The sequence below is a fragment of the Odocoileus virginianus genome, chromosome 14 (genome assembly GCF_023699985.2).
Source record: "Odocoileus virginianus isolate 20LAN1187 ecotype Illinois chromosome 14, Ovbor_1.2, whole genome shotgun sequence".
NCBI lineage: Eukaryota > Metazoa > Chordata > Mammalia > Artiodactyla > Cervidae > Odocoileus > Odocoileus virginianus.
The window spans coordinates 54,413,407-54,437,216 of record NC_069687.1 but is presented as its reverse complement, the minus strand read 5'-3'; the positions used below and the strand labels follow the sequence as shown (position 1 = coordinate 54,437,216).

Genomic DNA, 23,810 nt, shown 5'->3' with positions numbered 1-23,810 from the left:
ACTGGGGAACTCCCTGGTCCAGTGGTTAGGACTCTACCCTCTCACTGCCAAGGGCCTGGGTTCAATCTTAGTCAGGGAACTAAGATCCTGTAAGCTGTACACACAACCCAAAAAAAAAAAAGATACTTTTAAAAAACAAATAAATGAATAAACAAAGTGCTCATTCTGCTCGAGCTCTAGGAACCAAACTTCTAAGTAGGCAGGAATCATTAAAACAAAACAAAAAGACAAATGTGATGGTTTCCAATCACCTTCCATAGATATTTACCCAATACCCATGGAGGGTAGGCATTTGTGAACTCTCTTAAATCTGAAGCGACAGTGCTTTTCTTCATGGCAATCTTTATAACCTTCTTAAATTATGACCTGTGTGCTACTTATTGATTTCAAAAGAGCTGAATTATATATAAGCATAGTTACAAGAACACTTCAGATATGTACGGCACTTTATTCTTTTCCAAGTACCTTTTCACACATTATTTAATCACATCAGCACTCCAGGGAAGTATATATGAGAATTGTTGTTGTTCCCATTTTATGAGTAACAAAAAAAGAGATAGCTCAAGGAGGTTGAAAGTGAAAATTTCTCAGTTGTGTCTGACTCTTTGTGACCCCATGGACTCCATGGAATTCTCCAGGCCAGAATTTTGGAGTGGGTAGCCTTTCCCTCCTCCAGGGGACCTTCCCAACCCAGGGATCGAACCCAGGTCTCCCGTATTGCAGGCGGATTCTTTACCAGCTGAGTCACCAGGGAAGCCCAAGAATACTGGAGTGGGTTGCCTGAAAAATGTGCCAAGAGTCAAACAGCCAGGCCCACAAATACATGAGTGATTTTTTAATCCAGTACTCTTTTTATAACAGTAGGGTGCTTCCTAACTGATATAGGCTATATTTATTTAAAATAGTAGTCTAATCCAAAATATTTAAAGCAAACAAAGTACTCTATTAGTTTTTAGATGAAATTGACAGATTATTTGAAATGTGAAGTTTTTCTTTCACTTTAATAAGGCTTTATTGTGATTCTTATGTGTTGCTTTAAAATAATGTCCTCTAACAGTTCAAAACTCATTATTGCTCTTAACGCACAACCAATACAGACAGCACAATGGAAGCTGTTAAGAAGCATTACTCTTCTTTTCTACAGAAGTTCAAAAGGCCAGCAATTACTGACAGCCCAAACCACAAAAAGGCCATGAAACAGGAACAGATACTAGAGATGCCACCTCCTGACTGCTATCGTCAAAATTATCTACCCTATAGTGTAAACACAAAGGTATGAGTGAAACTCATCTCCTGAATGATGAGAGAGTAGACACCTTGAACTAGTCCATCTACATGTTTGAAAACTGGATGTTCCTGCTGACTTATTTAAATATTACTATGACAAGCTCTAGCAAGCTCTTTTGGTCATCAAACTGGCAAACTGCCAGCCTGGAGAACTGAAACACTTGGCTGCCATATCTTAAAACCAATCTACTCAATATATATGGCAAATTAATAAATTCACTATATATTTCTCAGATAAGTCAGAAGTATTATTGCACACAAAAACTATTATACTGCTTTTTCATTGCCATCTACTTTAGGTCAGTACAAAAGGTTTTAAAATCATTATAAAGCAGCAAATATGTGGATCTCTGTGATTTTTAAGACAAAAGCAATGATCACTGGTTTCAAATACATTACTTTAAAAGATCTTAAAATATTATAGGACATTTGAAAGGATTAACAAACGAGATTTTTCAGTGATAATCTCATTAGGAGATGACCGAACAAGGGATTGTACTACATACACTATTCATCTGTATGACACATTTTATGTTCATGAAGGAGGTTAGGCAAAGTCTTTGAATATAGTCTACTGTTTCAAGAGATATTATTCACCATCAGTATACCAGTATATATACTGATTCATATATATTTGTTGTTGTTCACTTGCTAAGTTGTGTCTGACTCTTCGCGACCGCATGAAAGGCAGCACACCAGGCTCCTCTGTCCACCTCTAACTCTGAGAGTTTGCTCAAATACATGTCCATTGAGTCAATAATGCTATCTAACTATTTTATCCTCTGCCACCCCCTCCTCCTTTTGCCTTCAATCTTTCTCAGCTTCAGAGTCTTTTCCAATGAGTCGGCTCTTCACTGATTCATATATAGATAGTTGTCACATATAATTATATAGGTGCATACATAGTTCATTCATATATATGTATGTATATATATATATATGAAACATACATGTATTTCATTCATCAGTATATATATTGATCATCACTATATATACTATCATCAGTATATCAGTATACATATTGATTCATATATATTCATAAACATGTTCAGTCACATATATAATTATATATTCATATATAGTTCATCCATATAAGTGTATATATATTTCAGTCATGAGTCACAGAGCTTTAAAATGAAACAGTACCAAGAAATTTATTTTCCAGTACTAAAGTGGGTACTTCAAAGGATCAAAATTAATATAAGAAATAATGAGAATAACAGAATAGTAGAGAACTGCTTTGTGAATACATGATAAGCATATGATATTAAGGTTAAATGAGGGTCGTGTTTCAAAATAAGAACATGCATCAAAAACACAGAAAACCCTATTTGAGGATCAGTATTATTTTAATAAATGTGATTAAGACACCAAATGACTTCCTCATGAAATCATTAGCTGATAATTAACGTCCAAACAACGGAGGAAATAGTTCTTAACTTGGAATTCAGTATGACCTAGGCTTTAGGGGGTTAGCAGCCCTTTGAAATTCCATGTAAAAATTTGGTTGTGTAAATTTAGGTCCATTTTTCTTGAAGAGACTTCTATAGCTTAAATCAGATTTTCATAGGTTCTCAGATCCAAAGAAGATCTCCTGTTTATCTATGTACAAGTACATAACTGGATCTTAGATAATCTAAGTCACATAAGTCTGAAATTAAGAAAAATATTTGACTTTTCCAAATTATTCATAAAAATGTTTTAGAAAAATGGAATCTAGTTTTATTCTACTTAAAGGAAATGCCAGACACTGATGGAAAATAAATATTTCAGGAACCCTATTGCTGTGAAAATAAGACTTTAAAATTATCTAAGGAAGAAAATTTATGTTATTCTGAAAGCTTTATTTTCTTTGGATTAAATAGAGAGTAGAAATGGCTGTATTAGTATACCAGGATTTATTTATCTGAATAGATTCATATCCTATTCCCCTCTGCTTTTTAAAAATAGAACATGGAAGCACCAGGAAGTAAAGATAAAATGCTGAAGGAGTTAAATAGTTTTTTTTTTTCTTTTAACAAAAGTGATAGTCGTTTTCTGAAAAAGAATGGGTACATTTTTGGTTATTACAACAATTAGGGGCTACTCTAGGTGTGGGATGCTGGATGTCCAGCATTGAACTGCACATGTCAAGACAACATGCTATTTATAAGTCACCCAATCTATGGTATTCTGTTATATTAATAGCACTCTGAACCAAGACAAGTGGCTATACTACTCTTGGTCTTGAGTTGACAAAACCACTTATGTATCAGTCTGCAGTTTTTGCTGCAAGATTCAGGTTTATTCACATGTAACCTGAATTCTTCATTATGTCATACTACACTACCATGCCTAGGACTTGAAAAATGTAAACAAATGTTTTCTTTTATGTTCAGTGAGGATATTAAGGGGTTTTCCTGATGGCTCAATGGGTAAAGAATCTGCCTGCAATGCAGGAGACACAGGAGATGAGGGTTCGATCCTTGTTTGATCCAGGTCATGAAGATCCCCTGGAAAAGGAAATGGCAACCAATTCCAGTATTTCTGCCTGAAAATCCCATGGAAAGAAGAGCCTGGCGGGCCCAGAATTTGAAAAATATAAACAAAATGCTTTCGTTTATGTTTACTGAGGATATTACCTATATTTGAAAAAAAAAAATCTGTATAGAAAAGACAGTTTGGGAAAAACTAGAAAAATCCAAGTAAAGTGTTGAGTCTAACCACACCAAATTAGCTTCCTAGTTTTGGCAAATGTACTGTAAGATGTTAACAGTAAGGGAAACAAGGTGAGGAGTACTATCTTTGCAATTTTTCTCTAACTCTAAAACTATTCTAATAAAGAGTTTATTTCTAAAAAGTTCACCTTTAGAGATGAGTGGAGATTTCCAATTTGGAAAGCTGTCCCTCCATTTATGTAAATATCAATTTTAAAAACTGTTAGGTTGAACAACTGAACTAGATGTTTTCGTGTCAACAGTGGTTAAATATTAGCAAGTTCACATGGTTCATCCTAGAACAGTCTGGGCCTGGTTTACTGGACTATGTTATGAAGTTGAGAATAAATATACTTTTCATTTTTAGAAATAAAGAGAAATTAGTTGCAATCCATTGCACACACACATCTCTCTCTTGGTAAATTCCCCCCAGGGTTATACCATGTTATCTGTGATTTTAATTGACGCCTAGTAAAGGACGGTATAAGAAATTATTCATTATTTAAAAAGGAGTATAAAGTCTGGATGATTGAAAACCATTGAACTAAACAAAGCATTAATAAGCATAAGAGACAGATTACAGCACAGTTTATCTCTGAAGCTTACACCAAAGTCCTCTGAGGAAAAGATTTAAAAGGGAAAAAAAAAATTTGACACCCTTCCTTAACAATAGTTTTCTTTCTTTTTCCATAGGGTGGGGCTTCCAGGTGGCTCAGTGGTAAAGAAACCACCTGGCAATGCAGGAAACACCGGGGAGATGCAGGGTTTGAACCCTGGGTTGGGAAGATCCCCTGGAGAAGGAAATGGCAACCCACTGCAGTATTCTTGCCTGGAAAATTCCACAGACAAAGCCTGGCAGCCTGCAGTCCATGGGGTCGCAAGAGTCAGACACGACTGGGCACGCATGCACTCACGCCACAGGATGGGATTCAATGAAGCTCTTTCATCAGTGGCTGGATCTTGGAGTAAAAATATGTTGTGAAAGAGGACACAATCAGAAAAATGTGGTTTTGTATAGGCCTATGACATTTTTGAACATGTTCAGCTTCTGAGAAAAACATACTAAGAAACAAGTTGAGAAATCTGTGGGAAAAAAAATTCTGGAAAAGCAATTAGTAGGTTTACCATTAAAAAAACCAAACAAACAAGCACTCACCTGTGCACAAATCTGATGCATGACATGACCGAATTCATGGAAGTAAGTCCTCACCTCATCGTGTCTCAGGAGAGAGGGACGACCTGCTAGTGGCTGTGAGAAGTTCACCACGAGGGCAGCCACGGACATCATGCGGCTCCCGTCAGGCAGGAGGCATCCAGGCTGGAGACCAAAGCAGGCTGCGTGGTTATACTTCCCTTCCCTAAGGGACCAGAAGCATAGTTGGTGAGATTCACACACTCTTCTCTAGCAAGAACACTGGCATGGCCTCTCTCATTCTTTTGATAACAGAAGATGCTTTGAAACATTTAACTCACCTTTTATGAAGCAGGTCAACGTTCTGTCAAAATGAAACAATGAAAAACAAAAAACCCACTATCACTTGATATGAGGTATATTTCCAAGGTTTCTTGTGTTGAAATCTTAATGTAAGAATTAATATATACCTCAGATAGGGTATAGCTGAACGTCCAATTTATTTTAACACGCTCCTGCTTTTCATCTTCAAAGATGGAGTCATTAAACACTAAATAGCATTGAGGCAAATATGAGATAAAAGATACAGAGTTTGACTTACTAGGCACTTTTTCCTTAAAATTAAAATTGATTTAAAAAAACTGATAAAAACTAAAATCCAGATAGTAAAGTTGTTCTTTTATTCAATAAGGGGAGAATCAATACTCATAATTAAATGAGCTCCTTTTATAAACCAGACGGGCCTTTTTGGAAACAGAATGGTTTTAGTTAGTCTGGGAAAAAAAGCATAATTTATACTATAAAGTCATCTATGCTAGGACAATGTGAGATCTGTGATGATCTCTCCAGAAGCTAAGGGCTGTTAGACTTTGTTATAGGAATAGGTTTCCTCTTCTTTTCTTTGCTCAGAGCACTAAAATACATTTAAGTTTAGTTTGATGTTTTGATTTTTAAGTCTTTTTCTGTATTAATTTTTCTTGATGACTCATAACTTTTTTTCCTGCTGAAGTTATTCAGGTAAAACAAAAACAAACTAGTCTCTTTACAGCTTCCCATTAAGAAACAGCTTGATTAAGAATCAAGCTGAACAGGGCATTGATCCTATTCTTACAGCAACATGATGGACAACCTGCAAATCATGACTTTTCTTGAACCCATCATAAAGTGAAAGTTGAAGGGCAACCAACCTACAGTCTAAGACAGATGCCTCCAAGGATAGAGGGAAAGGAAGCAAACACTTATTTTTTTTTTTGCTTCTGTGTGTGTGTGTGTGTGTGTGTGTGTGTTTTAACCTGTAGACACCAGTAAGAGAATTTTTAACAAATTGATAAAGATTGATGGTGGATCAGCAAAAGTAGGGAACCACTAGGAGTTATTAGATAAGGGAAATTTTGCATCCATTTGCAAGGTCTTCTCCACAGATCTTACTGGGTACACACGAAAAAGTCAGGGGCAGGATGAGAGCGCTGAGAAAGAATCAGTGCTGACGCAGGCCTGGTGGAAGGGAGCCCTGCCCAGGTCTGTTTCATCTTTCTCCTAGAGAACATGAGTCTGGACCTTAAAGGCAAAAAACACTGTTGCCTTAAGAGCACTGCTAAAAACTCACTGCTACTGGGGGTTGGTAACAGAAAAACAAACAAACAAACAAAAAAAACTGTACTCTGAAGGAGGGGCAGGAAAACATCCTCGGCCCAGACCTACAGCTGAGGATGGGGCAGATTCACTGAATAGGCCCACTCCTAACACCCAGGGACCCAGAGCCTTCCTAAGACTGACCTTTAATCTGGACAACAGAAGCGACACTCCCCTAACAAGGCTAATAGGAATCCAGTAATAAGGAACAGCAGTCTACTACAAGGAGAGGAGCAAGCGCATGAAAAGAGACCTCTTTAAAGCACAGAACACATGGACAAACTCACATTGCGTGGGGAAAAGAGACTAAAAAAAAAACCTCTGGCAAATAAGCTCTCATCCTAAAAAAATACAGGAATCCGAGCTGAAGCTTTGGGTTCACTGAGGTTAACCATAGCAATAACAAGGCCCAATCTAGCTCCAGTACTAAATAGAATGAATCAGACACTCACATTAAAGGTCTAGCAAGTATGTGCCCACTGCTAGGTATAAAGACTATCTTAGTTTTTACTGTTTTATATAAGATATTTGACTTTAAAAAATTGTAAGGCATATGAAGACACAAGGAAAAAACACAATGTCAAGAGGCAAAAAGAGCAAGAAAAATAGATTCATATGACAAAAATGTTACAGCTATTAGAGTATTTAAAATAAATGGTTAAATGTTAAACATTCTTGAGGAAAAGGTAGACAGTCTGCACAGTCAGAAGGATAATTTTGGTAGAGAGCTGGAAACTATGAGAATACAATGAAAATGCTAGATGTGAAAAGCACAGTAATAAGGATGAAGAATGCCTGTGATAGTCTCATTGATGGACTTCTTACAGCCAAGGAAAGAATCACTAAATCCAAAGATAGGTCAAGAGAAATTACTAACATACAAACACACACACACACAAGAACAGAGAATCAAGACTTATAGGACAATATCAAATGACCTACTAAACATGCAACTGGACTTTCATAAGGAGGATAGAAGACAGAAGAAATATTTGAAGAATAGCTTAGAATCTTCCAAAATTAGGGGACTTCCTGGCGGTTCAGTGGTTAGGGCTCCACATTTTCACTGCCAAGGGCTTGGGTTCAATTCCCGGCTGGGGAACTAAGAGTCTGCAAGCTGTGCAGTATAGGCCAAAAAATCTAAACAAAACAAAAGAATAACTGAGAATTTTCCAAAATTAATGACACTAAGTCACAAATCCAGTAAGTTCAGAGAACACCAAGGAAGACAAACACAAAACAAAGAACCAGAAAAAAAAAAAAAAATCCTGTATTCCTAAGTGTATGAAACTGCTAAAAATGATGAACAAAGAGAAAATCTGGAAGGCAGTCAGAGGAAAAGAACACATTGCACGTAGTAGGACAAAGATAAGAATTACAGCCATCTCCTGTCAGAAGCTATGCAAGCCAGAAGACAATGGAATGCCATCTTTAAAGCACTAAACGAAAATACCTGTTAACACAGAATATTACTAAAGATAATAAGGAACATTATGTACTGATAAATGGGACAGTTCTCTAAGTGAATATAACAATTCTAAATATGCATATATCTAAAAGCAGAACTTCAAAATATATTAAGCAATTCAATATCCCATGATAAACCATAATAGAAAACAAAGAATGCACATATATATATAAAGAATGTGTATACATATATATATATATATATATATATATAATTGAATCACATTGTTGCACAGCAGAAATTAACACAACACTGTAAATCAACTATACTTCAATTTAAAAAAATACACAAAGCAAAAACTGATAGAACTGAAAGAAGAAACAGACAAGTCATTTAGAGGCTTCCTTTCTCAGTAATTAGCTGAACAGGCCAAGAGAAAATCAGCTGAGATACAAAAAACCTGAACAACATTATCTGTTATCTTCACCTAACTGGCATTTGTAGAACTCTCAACAACAGAAAAGAATACTCAAGTACACATGGAATATTCACCAAGACTAATTATATGCTGGACATAAATCAAAACAATTTAAAAGAACTGAAAAGATATAAAGTACACTCTCCAACAATAACAGAACCAAACCAGAAATAACAGAAGGCTATCTGGAAAATATCCAAATATTTGGAAATTAAAAATACACTTCTATAAATATAGTCAACTTCTTTTTGACAAAAGGGCAAAGGCTAGACAATTTTTTTCAACAAATGGTGCTGGAACAACTAGACATCCACATGCAAAAAAAATGAGTCTAGACACAGACCTTACACCCTTCACAAAAAATAACTCAAAAAATGGATCACAGACCTAAATGTAAAATGCAAAACTACGAAATTCCTAGAATACAACACAGAAGGAAATCTAGGAAATCTGGGTTTGGCAATGACTTTTTAGATGCAAGAAAGGCACAATCCATGAAAGAAAAAAAATTAATAAAGAGGATTTCACTGAAATGAAAATTTTCTGCTCTGAGAAAGACACTGTCAAGAAAATGATAAGATAGGCCATAGGCTAGGAGGAAATATTTACAAAAGAGATATCTGATAAAAGACTGTTACCACAAATATACAAAGAACTCTTAAAACTCATCAATAAGAAAATAAACAACCTGATTAAAAAATATACCAAAGACCTTAACAGACACCTCATCAAAGGAGACACAGAGATGGTAATTAAGTATATGAAAAGTTATTCCACATCATATGTCATCAGAGAAATGCAAATTAAAACAAGATACCACTACACACCTATTAAAATTACCAAAATCCAGAAAACCAACAACACCAAATGCTAACAGGATGTAGAACAACAGAAGCTCTCATTCATAGCTGGTGGTAATGCAAAATAGTACATCCATTCTGGCAGACAGTTTGGTAGTTTCTTACAAAACTAAACATAATCTTATCAAACAATATAGCAATTTCACTCTTTGGTATTTACCCAGAGGGACTGAAAATTTATATCCACACAAAAACCTGTACAAGGATGCTTAGATTAGAATTAGAGAGTCGCTTGGTCATGTCTGATTGTTTGAGACTCCATGGACCATACAGTCCATGGGATTCTCCAGGCCAGAATACTGGATTGGGTAGCTGTTCCCTTCTCCAGGGGATCTTCCTAACCTAGAGATCAAACCCAGGTCTCCCATATTGCAGCCAGATTCTTTACCAGCTGAGCCATCAGTGAAGCCCAAGAATACTGGAGTGGGTAGCCTATCCCTTCTCCAGCAGATCTTCCTGACCCAGGAATCAAACCGGGGTCTCCTGCATTGCAGGTGGATTCTTTACCCACTGAGCTACCAGGGAAGCCCTTTATGTTACAAGGATGCTTATGTCAGCTTCGTTCATAACTGCCAAAACTTGGGAGGCAATCAAGATGCCCTTTAGTAGATGAGTGAATAAACTGTGGTACATCCAGACAATGAAATATTATTTAGTGCTAAAAAGAAAAGAAATGAGCTATTAAGTCATGAAACACATGGAGGGACCTTAAATGCATAATGTTAAATGAAAGAAGCCAATCTGAAAAGGCTATATGATTCCATCTATATGATATTCCTGGAATAGGAAATGGCAGCCCACTCCAGTATTCTTGCCTGGAAAATCTCATGGACAGAGGAGCTTGACAGGCTAATGTCCATGGGTTTGCAAAGAATCAGACACTACCGAGTAACTAAGCACATATGACATTATTTCAGAAAAGGCAAAACTTCGGAGAAAGTAAAAACAGCAGTTGTTTCCAGGGATTGGTGTGACAGAGCAAGAAATGGATAGATAGAGCATAGAGGATTTTTAGGGCAGTGAAACTACTCTGTATGATACTCTGATGTTTTATAGACATTATATGCTTTTTCAAATCCAAAGAAAGTATAACATCAAGAGTGAACCCAAATATAATTTAGGTGATAATGATGTGTCAATGTAGGTTAATCAGTTGTTAGCAGATGTACCACTCTGGTGGGGGATGTTGATAATGGGGGAAACTATACCCGTGTGGGGGCAGGGAATATATGGGAAATGTCTGTCCTTTCTGGTCAGTTTTGTTGTGAATCTAGAAAGATAAAATAAAAGATAAAATCTATTTGAAATAAATAAGTAGAAGTAAGTCAACAACAACAAAAAGAATTTGATCAAGCCTGAGCTAGGAGCGAGCAGGGCAATGGGAAGGGAAGGCAGACAGAAGCGGAGAGGAAGGAAGAGAATCCATGGACATACACACCAGAAACCGTGCACTGAATTTCATAGCATTTTCAGCCAGCCAGTCTCTGGATGTTCAAAGGGCCCATCAGTGTTTCTACAATGATTTCATGTAGTTAGACTCCATTGTTTAAACAGGCAAACAGGTCTATAAATATTACTTTTAACAGGGAAAATGAACTAAAGTAATCTGAAAAGTGTTTATCCTGGTATACTTTATACCTTTTGGTCCATTATGAAAAGCCATAAAGACTGCTACTAATTTAAAAATCAGTGCCACCGAGGGGCTTTTAATCTTTCCTTTTAAAAAATAAACTTGATTCACTTAATTTCAGAGGTTTTCTTACTCCAAGATTACATCTTTACATTTTGTTTATAAAAGGACGGTGATTTAAAAAGATGCCCTTACCTGGCACTCTTATGTTGGAACTATTTGAGTTTTTGTTTCTTCTATTATTTGAGAATCTCAGGGTTTGATGAATTAAAATTGATATGTGATTTTTTTAAAAAAAGGAAATTAGTCTTTCCTAACCTACTACAAATATCCTCTTTTTGAGTCAAGTAGACAAAGAAAACAAGAAGCAAGCATGTCAGGTGACAGAAAGAGACTGTTAACTAGGTCATCACCCTCATGGAACATCACTCGAACATCACTCTCTGGTCCCCACAGGAGTGCTGGTAGCAATAACCAGATCTCCGAGTACAGAAGACGGCAGTTATATCTGGGACAAAGGAACAGCAGGATGGGCAGCAAGAACTGCTCCCTTTGGCCACAGAAGGCAAACTGAGGCACGGTTATCAGAGGCTATGATGTTGAAGGATTTCCCCTTGAAGAAATTCTTGGCCTCAAACTATATATCCTGACATCATTCAATTAAAAACAGACTTATCCACATCTGACATGGGTTTATCTTTAGATCATACCAGAAGTGAAAGAAAGTTCATAAAGCAGTCGGATAAGACAACTCTGCCTCCTGTCTGGCTGATGGGAGTTACCCAGCCCCTTCTTGAAGCCACCTCATCAGTAGATTATGAACTTGTATGTGTTGCTGATCTAGAGAGATGCTATTATTTACTCTGATTTAGGAAAATTGCAACAGTGTGGTTTTTGTTTTGGAAGGCAGCCCACAGAGAATAACCTAAATCCTTTCATGTCTGATGAAATACTGTGGAGTCCATAGTTATGACACGCTACAAAGATAATAATATTTTTAATTCTTACCATTGATTGAATAATCTAATGTACAGAACAATCCTGAAAAGGGAACATCATTCCCATATTACAGAGGTGGATAAAGAGACCCACAAAGGTTATGTCACTCAAGCATTCCACCTCAAGTCTGAATGATTGCCAAGATTTTCCTATTCCTTAATACTGTGCTGCCTTTCAGCCAGACTGAAGGGAGTGGTGACAGGTTTAAGAGTATTGGCAGAGTACCTGAAAAATAAACGCTCTGAGGTCAATTTTAAATTAAGAAATACAGAGACTTTCCTGGCAGTCCAGTGATTAGGACTCTGTGCTTCCACTATCGAGGGCCTGGGTTTGATTCATCAGCAAAAACATCTACTTTGGCTTTATTGACGACGCCAAAGCCTTTGACTGTGTGGATCACAATAAACTGTGGAAAATTCTTCAAGAGATGGGAATACCAGCCTCCTGAGAAATCTGTATGCAGGTCAAGAAGCAACAGTTAGAACTATACATGGAACAACAGACTGGATCCAAATTGGGAAAGGAGTATGTCAAGGCTGTATATTGTCACCCAGCTTATTTAACTTATATGCAGAGTACATCATGTGAAATGCCAGGCTGTATGAAGCACAAGCTGGAATCAAGATTGCCGGAAGAAATATCAATAACCTCAGATATGCAGATGACACCACCCTTATGGCAGAAAACAAAGAAGAGCTAAAGAGCCTCTTGATGAAAATGAGAGAGGAGAGTGAAAAAGTTGGCTTAAAACTCAACATTCAGAAAATGAAGATCATGGCATCTGTTCCCATCACCTCAAGGCAAATAGATGGGGAATCAATGGAAACAGTGAGAGACTTTATTTTCTTAGGCTCCAAAATCACTGTAGATGGTGAGTACAGCCATGAAATTGAAAGATACTTGCTTCTTGGAAGAAAAACTAGGACAAAACTAGATAGCATATTAAAAAGCAGAGACATTACTTTACCAACAAAGGTCTGTCTAGTCAAAGCTATGGCTTTTCCAGTAGTCATGTATGGATGTGAGAGTTGGACTATAAAGAAAGCTGAGCGCTAAAGAATTGATGCTTTTGAACTGTGGTGCTGGAGAAGACTCTTGAAAGTCCCTTGGACTGCAAGGAGATCCAGCAAGTGCATTCTAAAGGAAATCAGTCCTGAACATTCATTGGAAGGACTGATGCTGAAGCTGAAGCTCCAATGCTTTGGCCACCTGATGCGAAGAACCAACTCATTGGAGAAGACCTTGATGCTGGGAAAGATTGAAGGTGGGAGGAAAAGGGGACAACAGAGGATGAGATGGTTGGATGGTATCACCGACCTGACAGACATGAGTCTGAGTAGGCTCTGGGAGTTGGTGATGGACAGGGAAGCCTGGTGTGCTGCAGTCCATGGGGATGCAAAGAGTCAGACACGACTGAGCGACTGAACTGAACTGAACAGAGAACTAAGATACCGCAAGCCATGTGGCACAGTAAAAAAAAAAAAAAACCAAAACAACAGAATCTAATTATAAAAATAAATAAGTAAATTAAGAAATGCAGCACACAAACTAGATGATCATGATGGTGATGATGGAAGTAGCTCACACCTATCAAGCGCTTTTTGTGTTCTGAGCAGTCTTCTAAAATCTTTGCATATGATGAACCATTTCAGTCCTAATAACAACGTTACAAAGCAGGTATGATTGGTATTCCCATCCCATTCCCAAAGGACCTATAATACACATAAGGAAACTGAGGCAGAGAAAAATTAAGTAACTTGCCTAGTAAGTGATGGAGCTAGACATTCTGGCTTCAGAGCCCACATTTTTAATCCCTTTACTAGGAATCACGTATGAGAATTATGAAAGACAAGAGTCTCAATCTGGGTAGGAGGTGAATCTCTAAGGTCCCTTCACCACTGTGATCCTCAGTACCTTGGATAGAGGTCCAAGTAGAACTGTCCTAATACTTCTCCTGTAGCTTTATCCTTCACAGAGTAAAGAGTAACACTTTTATTCCAAACGTGAGCATCTGTCACTTGCTCAAATGAAAGTCCCAACAACTCCTGGTAGATGCTCAGTAAGCCTTCCGTGACCACTTCAATTGGGAAGTATTCCTTGAGAGTCTCCTGGTCTACCGAGTACTTGAGTTCCTCTGTCTGAGTCATGTAGTAGTGGAGGTCCCAGGCATTGATCTTCCCATCGTACTCAAAACCTCTCTCTTCACATTCCTTTTTCTTCAAGTTCAAGATGAACTCCCGCTCTGCTTCACCCAAGGGTTTTAACTTCTGGCTTAAATCATCTGTGAGGAAGAGGGAAAAGTTAGCAATCCGTTGCTCGTGGGAGCAAGCATAACCATACATACCACCAGTAGTTCAGCATGGTGCTTCCTCCTCCGTGACACTCAATACAGACAAATCAGGAGGAGGGAAAGAAGGAGAAGGAAAAAGAGGGAGGGAGAGAGGAAAGCAGGCTTTATTATGACAGCACTGCTGTTCTCTGCAGGGTAATTTATTTTATGGCTCTCTTTTTTGGGGGGGGCACCCCCCCAAATTAGGCCACAACTTCCTCACAGCATCAACAAAGCTGAAATTTATCTCACAGAACTCAACGAAGTGATAGTGAAACCAAATTACTCTTCATGAACATGATTATTTTTCAGTGAGGTCAGGCTCCTCTGTTCTGTTCCATGTGCCCAGCTGGGTCAACTCTGTGACCCCATGGACTATAGCCTGCAAGGCTACTCTGTTTATGGAATTTTCTAGGAAAGACATTGAAGTGGGTTGCCATGTCCTACTCCAGGGGATCTTCCCGACCCAGGAATCAAACCTGAGTCTCCTTGTGTCTCCCGCACTGCTGGCTCCTCAGAGCTAGGGAAGGCAAATCGGATGTGACCTATGATTGGAATTACTGGAAACTGCTCAGTTCCTCTGACAGTCATGCACTCAGTTAATAACTACTCCATTCCTATGCTGCTGATGCTGCTGCTGCTAAGTCGCTTCAGTCGTGTCCGACTCTGTGCCACCCCATAGACGGCAGCCCACCAGGCTCCCCCGTCCCTGGGATTCTCCAGGCAAGAACACTGGAGTGGGTTGCCATTTCCTTCTCCAAGGCATGAAAGTGAAAAGTGAAAGTGAAGTTGCTCAGTCGTGTCCGACTCTTCACGACCCCATGGACTGCAGCCCACCAGGCTCCTCCGTCCATGGGATTTTCCAGGCAAGAGTACTGGAGTGGTGTGCCGTTGCCTTCTCCACTATTCCTATGAAGAAGGTCTATTCAGACACAGGATTTCTACTTTTTAGGTGGACACTGCAATTTAATGTTGTGGTCAGTTTTTGACTATTTCACTGTATTTGGCTAAAGCAGTATGCTTTTATTATGTGTTTGGTCTCCACATTTCGTTACGTATGTAAGGTAAAAAGTGTTGGCTCTATAAGGGACGTGGATGTCTGGGAAGCATACCCATGATGAGTGAATGCAGAGGCTTGAGGAGGGCTGTGAGGTGAAAAGAGGAAACTCATGGAAGGTGCAGAGAGATGTCGTTCTGACTAGGCCTGTGAGAGAATCAGACAGGAATATGCCAATTTTAAAAAAGAGGGGAAACTGCTTTCAAAAATTAAGTTCATTAAGGAGATTGTTCAGTATGTACAGTCGTCAGCACTAAGGGAAACATTCTCGTCAAAGCTGTCAACTCCCTGAGCCATTTTCTTGTATAAAATACATCAGAACATATGGCAATCACCAGGTCACATTTCTATTGTTTCCACTCAGCGGAAAATTCATTAAGAAAAGAACCTCGTCTTAGTCTTTTCTATCATCCAACCATGCAGCATACACTCCGCTGGTGGCAGTTATTTTACAAATGTCTCATGAATGAATAGTGTAACAATGAATAGCTACCATTTATGGCACACCTGCTACATGTTATACCTGATGCCAGCATATACATTAGTAATTCAAGGTACTGCCATTGAGAACACAGAGGTCTAAGTTTCAGGCTGAACGCTGGTCTTGACACATTATTCATCGTCTCCAACTTAACTACGCTAATAAAATTATACACTGGTAGTTAGAAGTAAATAAAGTCTGAATGGGGTCAAAGAGAAAGTTGAAAAATAAATCATACTCTGGTAAACTCTGACTAGAGAAGATAAAAACAAAAATTAGTATCTTTCCAATGGGTATGTTATTCAACTATTTTCACTAAAATGAAAGAAAATCAGAGTGACTACTGGAATAGCGACACTGAGATTAAGAGGAGTAAGTATGACAGAGTGCCAGAGACTAAATGTCAAGGACATAAGAACTGTGGTTTTAAAAAGACTAATGAAAAAGTGATTTTAAATGAATGGGAAGACAGTTATTAAATAACAGTTTTGATGCCTATTATTTTATCTACTTTTATATATTAACAAGTGGCTTCTGGAACATAAAATATTCTTGTTCCTGTATGTTCTACTTTTCATTTTTGTCCTCTTTGTCAGCTTATTTCACACAAATTCATAAGCAGCCATGCTGTAACTAACAAACACCTAGTGATACTGAATAAAGCAAAAGGCTAATCTTCTTGTAGGTCTCTAGGTATCTTGCTAGGAATTAATACAGAAATCCCCATCAAGATACAGAGAGAATGAAGCAAGGACAAGGACTATAACCGAAATACAAACCACGAGTAACCCTTAGAACCAAGTACAGTATCTAATGCATAACAGGTGATCAATACATTTCTCTTGCATGAATGAAAAATAATATTTTCAAGGGCATGTTAGGTTTTGAGGCCCTCTGTCAAGTTGGTGCCGTGCAGCAAAATAGTCATTAGAAAAAAAAAAAAGAAGAAGAAACAGGAACATGTGAGAAATTAAGAAAAGAAGACTAACCGAGAAAGGTCGTTACATGCCTTGTACTCTGGGCAGTGTTCATCTCAAGGACAAAGTCAGCGTGTGTGCTATAGCCGAGCAGTGTGGCCACTTTGGCCCGCAGTGGGAGTAGCTGCTGCAGGATCACAGTGTTCTCCTGGTAACAAACAGCAATGGAAATCAAAATAAAGCTTAATAATTAAATGGATCCGAAGCACTAAAAAGAAGAGCTATTACGTTACTTTCAGGTTGGTAAGACTGTCAAATGTTTTTAGACATCTCAACTAGTAAGTTATTCCATTTCATTGTTATAGACTTTTTTTGGATTCATGATCCAGTTTTATTTCTGAAATTATAATTGACTTTTTAAATCTCAGGAGATAGCAATGAGGGTCCTAACAAAATTTTAGGTACTGTTAAGTTTATTTCCCTTTAAAAAAAGGGAAATAATGAGCATTGATGATGATGTAGAACATCTGGAACCTTTGTATATTGCTAATGAAAATGTAAAATGGTAAAGCTGCTATAAAAAACAGTATTATGATTTTTCAAAAAATTAAACAAAGAATTCCCATATGATTCAGTGATTCTACTTCTGGATATACATCCCAAAGAAATGGAAACAGAGACTCAAACAGATATTTGTATACCTGAGTTCACTGTGGCATTATTCATAATAGCCAAATGGTAGAAGCATCCTAAATGTCCATCAATAGATGAATGGATTAAAAAAATATAGTGCATATTACATATTATTCAGCCTTAACAGGGAAAGAAATTTTGACACATGCCAAATTATGGACACATCTAGAAGACATTGTGCTATGTGATGTAAGTTAGTTACAAAAGGATAATTACTGTATGATTCTACTTATATGCAGTTCCTAGAGTAGTTAAATTTATGGAGACCAGGAGTCGAATGATATATGCCAGGGGCTTGGTGGGTGGGGAGAGAGGGAAGTTTGTGTTCAATGGGTACAGAGTTTCAGTCGGGAAAGATGAAAAAGTTCTGGAGATATATGGCGATGGATGCACAATATGAATATACTTAATGCCACAGAACTCTATGCTTAAAAATGTTTTAGGGATTTTCTCAAATTATTACACATGTTTTACATATTTTATTTGTATTAAAATGCAAATAGTGATACTGCTTTATTGTTTTCTTAACAATAAAGGAAAAAATAATCTCCCAGAGAAAGGAAATAAATGTTGAGGTCAAAGAAAAACTGCTATTAAATCATCATTTATAGACATGTTTCTAAGGAAGATCACACTACCAAAATCTGGCTCCACCATTTACTTGTTGGCAAGTCACTCAATCTTCCTAAGCCTCAGTTTTCTCATCTGGCAGATGAACATAATAAAAGTAGCTACATTATAGAGTGATCATGAAGATTCAAGGGAGAATATAAATAAAGCACAGAGAAAAATGCCTGGTACAAATACCACATAATTATGCATAATTTTATAATTAATATTATTTTAAAACTAGAATGGAAACATGGATATGAGAAACACATAAGTTCTAAAGTTACCTAGTTTGAATCTGTCTTTCACCTTTTCCAGTCTCCTTAGACTGCCAGTTTTTCCCCAATACTATTCCCCCATTCTTCCTTTTAGTAGTAGAATTCTCTGAGCTTTTGGTGGGTACATGGTCACCTGTCTCCCTTTCCCAGCCCCTCTTAAAACTAGCTGTGGCCACGTGATACACAATGGGACAACAGAATATAAATGAGGTGATGAGTGAAATTTCTGGGTCATTATAGATCTCTGTCTTGCTAGCTGTGACCTGAAAGTGAGAACAATGACCTTGAAGCCACACACTAAGGACAGCAGAGCTATCTTCCAGCTCTGGACCACTCACCTTTGTACTGTTAGTTGCAAGAGATATAAACCTTTTTTAAAAAAGGTAGTAAAATACACCCAACACAAAATATACCATTTTAGCCAATTTTTAAGTGTACAATTCATGGCACCAATTACATTTATACTGTTGTGCAACCATTACCACTATTTGTTTCTAAGACGTTTCTAAACAGAAACTTGGTAACAATAATCTCCCAGTCTCCCTGGCCCCTGGTATCCACTAATCCTTCCCAAAGAAAAATAATTTTTATCTTATTTGAGTCACTGTGCTTTCAGCTGACTTTGTACATCGGTTTAACCTGTACCCTGACACCCACAGAGACTAAACATAGGAATAGAGTGCTGCTGTAACAGAAATGAAAAACCTACAGGAATGGAAGGTGAGGACACAGATGCTGTCATGTAGGAAACTGGTAATATTCAGTATACCATAGATAACATTTGTTAAAAAATTGTTGCTCACCATAACTTGGAAGGCAAACCAGTCACCTACCAAGTCTTAGCTCTGAGGGGATTGTTTGGGAAAACTAATAATGTTGGTGCAGGTTTGTTGGTATGTGCTGCTTTTGGAAAGATTACACAAGAGAGAAGAGCTCAAGTGAGAACTGGCCAGTTGGCAAAGACAGAGAGAAAAGAGTCCTGCTAAGAGAATTTTGCCCGTGGCCCCTGATCTGGGGCGTCAGATGACTGGAAAGGCAATTGCTCGGTCCTCCTGACACTCAGCGCTATTGAACTATGATTAGCGGTGAGGGTGCTGCCTTCCTCCTCAAGTCTATGGTTTTGGAGGTCCCTGAAGCAGACACTGTTAGATTGAGGACCAGAGGATGGACACTGTATAGAAGCCCACATACGAGAAAAAATTTGGAAGGTTTGGATATTGTTATTTCAACACGAATCTGGTTGTGCGCAAACAGAAAAGAAACCTATTAAGTTTCTGAGGGCATTTTATTACCAAATATAAGTTAGCCTGGCCTACAAAAATACCCCTCAGACTTCAAACTGGCATCAGTAGGAATGTACACCAGTAGTCATCTAGGATACAGTCATGGAGGATAATGGACAAGAAAGAATTCCCTGCAGGTGAAACCAGGGGCCACTGCATGCAACTGCTAAAGGAATTCTTGCTAGAAAGGAGACCCAAGTAAGTCCAACGGGCGATCCCGGGAAACTTCACAGAGCTCGAAATCCCTACAGTTTCTGCCAGACTGTTCCCGAGAATTGGTATGGGCCTGCTGTTTCCCACTCTTTCCTTTCTCAAATGGGAGTCTTTAGTGTGGTTTTCTGTTCCTATTCTACCACTGGGGCTGAGCGGGCCAGGCAAGCATTCCACCCTCTCACAGGCGGCCAGGTCATGAGAAGCTATAATTGGGGAGGACTGTATGCTGCTCAGAGATTCTGGTCTTTGAGCTAAAGGCAGTTAACTGGTTGGGATCTGACACATGGTCAATGGTTTCTGTGTGGGGGAAAGAAAAAAGGGTACTCATGATTATGTGGATAGCCAGAGAGGCAGACTGTTTGGTGGAGCTGGCTAGCTGACTCTTAGAATTCATTTCTAATTCTTCCTTTTTTCCTCTCAGTAATAGAGTGCCCTTTTTGTGATAGCTGACCAAATGGCTATCAACTGAAGATTCTACTTCCCAGCCTCCCCTGCAGTTGGATACCGTTATATGATGGAATTTAGGTCAATGGAATGTGAACAGAGTTGACGTGTCATTTTCAGGCCTTCTTAAAGATGCTTGCTCTGTATTTTATTTTCCCACTTCCCAACAGGCTTGAAAACGGTGACAAACTGGCCTTAGAAGTCACTTATTGACGAGAGTTATTCCACCAGCCCTGGACTGTTGACTTGGAAGAAGAATACGACCATTAGCTTCTGTAATCCATTCAATCTGTATTAGAACCGCTGAACCTGTGGCCACACTAAGAAGGTTGCCAAAAAACAAGCCAAAAGCTAAGTCTTGTAAGTCTGAGGATTTAGGAGGCATGACCTTCACACAAACATGTTTACGTGGAAAAATCGGAAGCCACTTCTGAGTTAACTTCAAGACTGGCGAACAGAGCAAACCCTTTTCTTAACATCTTCCATAAAAACAAAGGAAAGGCAAACATTTATAATACCTCTTTGCATCTTGTATTAAAAGCCATTTCCATCTTCCTTCTGGTTTCAGGTATACAACATTTCTTCATGACAGGAAAATAGTGTGGATATTTTAAAGTAATTTTATACTTGTCACCATCTGTCTTTTCTAAACTGTTAATGAAATCATCAGGAAGAGCACCTGCAAAAAATCATTTTCTCACACATCAGTTTTTCCACTCATGATTGGTTTATTTAGCACTGGCATGGTGCCTTTAAGAAGCTCCAGGGATTTTGTGGAGTAATTGAAATTCAAGTAAAATAATGACAATCCTTATAATATTGCTTTGATGTTACTGGAATGGGGTGGTGGTTAGAGGTCAGTGGCCTGGGAGATGGTAATTCAAAATATGAACAGGCCTCAATGCACTTGTACAGACGGCATTTTGATGAAGAGCAGGCAAAATTAAGCACCCCCTCCATCTCCCCGCGCAAATCCGTAACAAATAAGAAAAGGCTAGTTTAAGTGACAGGGGCTTCCCTGGTGCCTCAGTGATAAAGAATCTGCCTGCCAATGCAGGAGATGTGGGTTTGATTCCTGGGTCGGGGAGATCCATTGGAGAAGGAAATGGCAACCCACTCCAGTATTCTTGCCTGGGAAATCCTATGGACAGAGAAGCCTGGTGGGCTATAGTACGTGGAGTTGCAAAAGACTCAGACACAACTCAGTAACAAAATGCCAGTTTAAGTTACAATGCAGAGGACACTGTGAGGCAGAAAATTTTAAAAGTGCTGAAGGCTGTTAAACACCAGCATGAGTTGTCAAGCAAGATTATAAAATTTCTTCTAGACTGTCTCTACAAACAGTATATATTCTTGTGGCCTAAAAGTTAGGTGTGGTTTGCTTGTGTTTTTTCTACAAGGGGTGGTGGGTTCTGCAGAAGGTACATTTTTTTAAAGAATTCTTTTAACTTTGATTTGGTAAACTGTGGGGTGACATTATTTGTCTAAATTATGGACTTATTTTTAAAAAAAACAACAAAGTTTTACCAAGTTCAGCCTTGGAAAATACAAGGAAGGTATCATCCTCATTGAGGTTTTTGTTAAAGTCAATACATAGCTCACTCATTCTCTTCTTCATTGCTTTAATTTCCTGAAACAAAGATACAAATACAGGACAATAACAATAAAATGCAACTTTCATTCTTATCTCCATCAGTCAAGGAAGCTTCACTTTTATATGAAGACTAGGTTCTGTACCCAACTCTCAGGAAGTACTTTCTTAGAGATGTGCCTGATAACACAGTTTTCTGCAATTTTCTACATTGTGTCCATGAGAACCTGTATGTAATACGTACAGAAAGGTAATCCTGGTAATGTGTTAGACATCAGGTATGAATTTTTAAGAACTAAATACATCTAGGAGGTATAGTGAAAGCAGAGTCTGGCACATGGTACATGTACAGTAAGTAGCTGCTGAGTAAATGAATGGATCTCGTAGCCTATTGATAATGAATGCTTTTAATCGTTTCCAATCCAAAATTTTAATTTAGCAAATCAGTATTGGGTACTGAAGTAAATGAAGCGGTAAGAACTGAGTAATTAATTCCATGGTTCCTTAGGAAAACAGGCTATGTTTTAGTTTTATACAGCATTTGCAAATAAAGGTGATTTATGGGCCCTAACATTTGTATAAGAAGGACTAGATTGCAGGGGGGGGGGCGGGGGGGGGGGAGAAAGTACTAGGTGGGAGATCAAAGAAAGCAATAGGCAGGAAATCACAAGAAAACACATGAGATAATTTATTAACCTGTCCCACTCTTCTAAAAATTCTAGATTATAAAACTTACATAAACCACACAATTTCTCAAAGCATGCTTCTCACCAGTAGCATCAACATCACCTGGGAACTTGTTAGAAATGCCCACTCTGGAGACCCACATCATACCTGCTGAAGCACACACTCTCAAGAGGCGGGGTCCTGTATAATCAGAGCTTTAACAAGCCCTCCGGGTAATTAGGATGCACACTAAACTTGAGGCTGCTGACCTAACACATACTGTGCAGTATCCTCCTATCCTGAAGAATGAGTTAATTCTGTAGCTGAGTTTCTGAACCTGGAAGATCTCACTGGGTATTAGACAAAGGAGAATGTTTGAGAAGCTAATCTCTCCATTTTTATGGTGCGTATATTACTCAGAGGGTTTCATTCCAAAATGCTGGTTTTAAAACTTTCCATCATAAGGATTTTATTACCAGTGCCCTATCTCTGTATGCATAAAGGAATGACAATACAAGTTGACTATTAAGGCCTGAACTTGCTATCAGAGGATGTACAGCAGAATGGGGGGAGATAAACCCGGCACACATAAAGCAAATAAAATCCACACAGAATTAAAGAACAATTAAGTCATCAGCTGTTTCACAGTCAACACGAGGTTAATAGGAGTTGTGGAATTTAAAATCATTGACTACCAAATACATTGTAAATTCATTTGTATTATGAGTTATTTTCCATGTTACAAACATGTGTTTCCCAATTTCCTGTCTTTTCATTGCATTTTAAAAAATTTATTCTTTTGTTTTCTAATAAAAAGAAATAAACTCACATTTTGTACTTGTTCTGGAAGATGGAGCCCATTTCTTTTTCCCATTTTAACTGATTTTTCCAAGTATCGTCTTGCTTCAGGCTTTATCTTTTCCAGATCACAGGTTTCCTGAAATTAAACAGTGTGACAACCTCTTTCATTTCTGTTACAATAGTGTATGGGTAAATCATAAACTATGAGGCCAAAGTAAAATTTATTCATCATCTCTGGTGGGCTGTGAAAGCACACAGGTGATTATGAGGCAGCCCTTTTGGAAAACCTAAGTTCTTTTATGCTTTAGTGAGCTTCTTCTGCTCAT

General features: G+C 38.1%; 1 protein-coding gene across 4 annotated transcripts in view; it reads right to left on the bottom strand.

Annotated features, from left to right (window-relative positions):
* The window catches only part of NLN (neurolysin), a 95,864-nt gene that overhangs the window by 21,483 nt on the left and 50,571 nt on the right, over positions 1-23,810 (bottom strand). For 3 of the 4 annotated variants that reach the window (XM_070476755.1, XM_020910368.2, XM_070476756.1), the window contains 6 exons: positions 23,513-23,620; positions 21,954-22,056; positions 20,945-21,105; positions 16,979-17,114; positions 14,037-14,403; positions 5,140-5,341 (listed from right to left, as the gene is read on the bottom strand). In XM_070476755.1, the coding sequence (XP_070332856.1) occupies positions 5,140-5,341; positions 14,037-14,403; positions 16,979-17,114; positions 20,945-21,105; positions 21,954-22,056; positions 23,513-23,620 (1,077 nt within the window). The remainder of the gene's footprint in view (positions 1-5,139; positions 5,342-14,036; positions 14,404-16,978; positions 17,115-20,944; positions 21,106-21,953; positions 22,057-23,512; positions 23,621-23,810) is intronic. The other variant, XM_070476754.1, reaches the window with a different exon arrangement.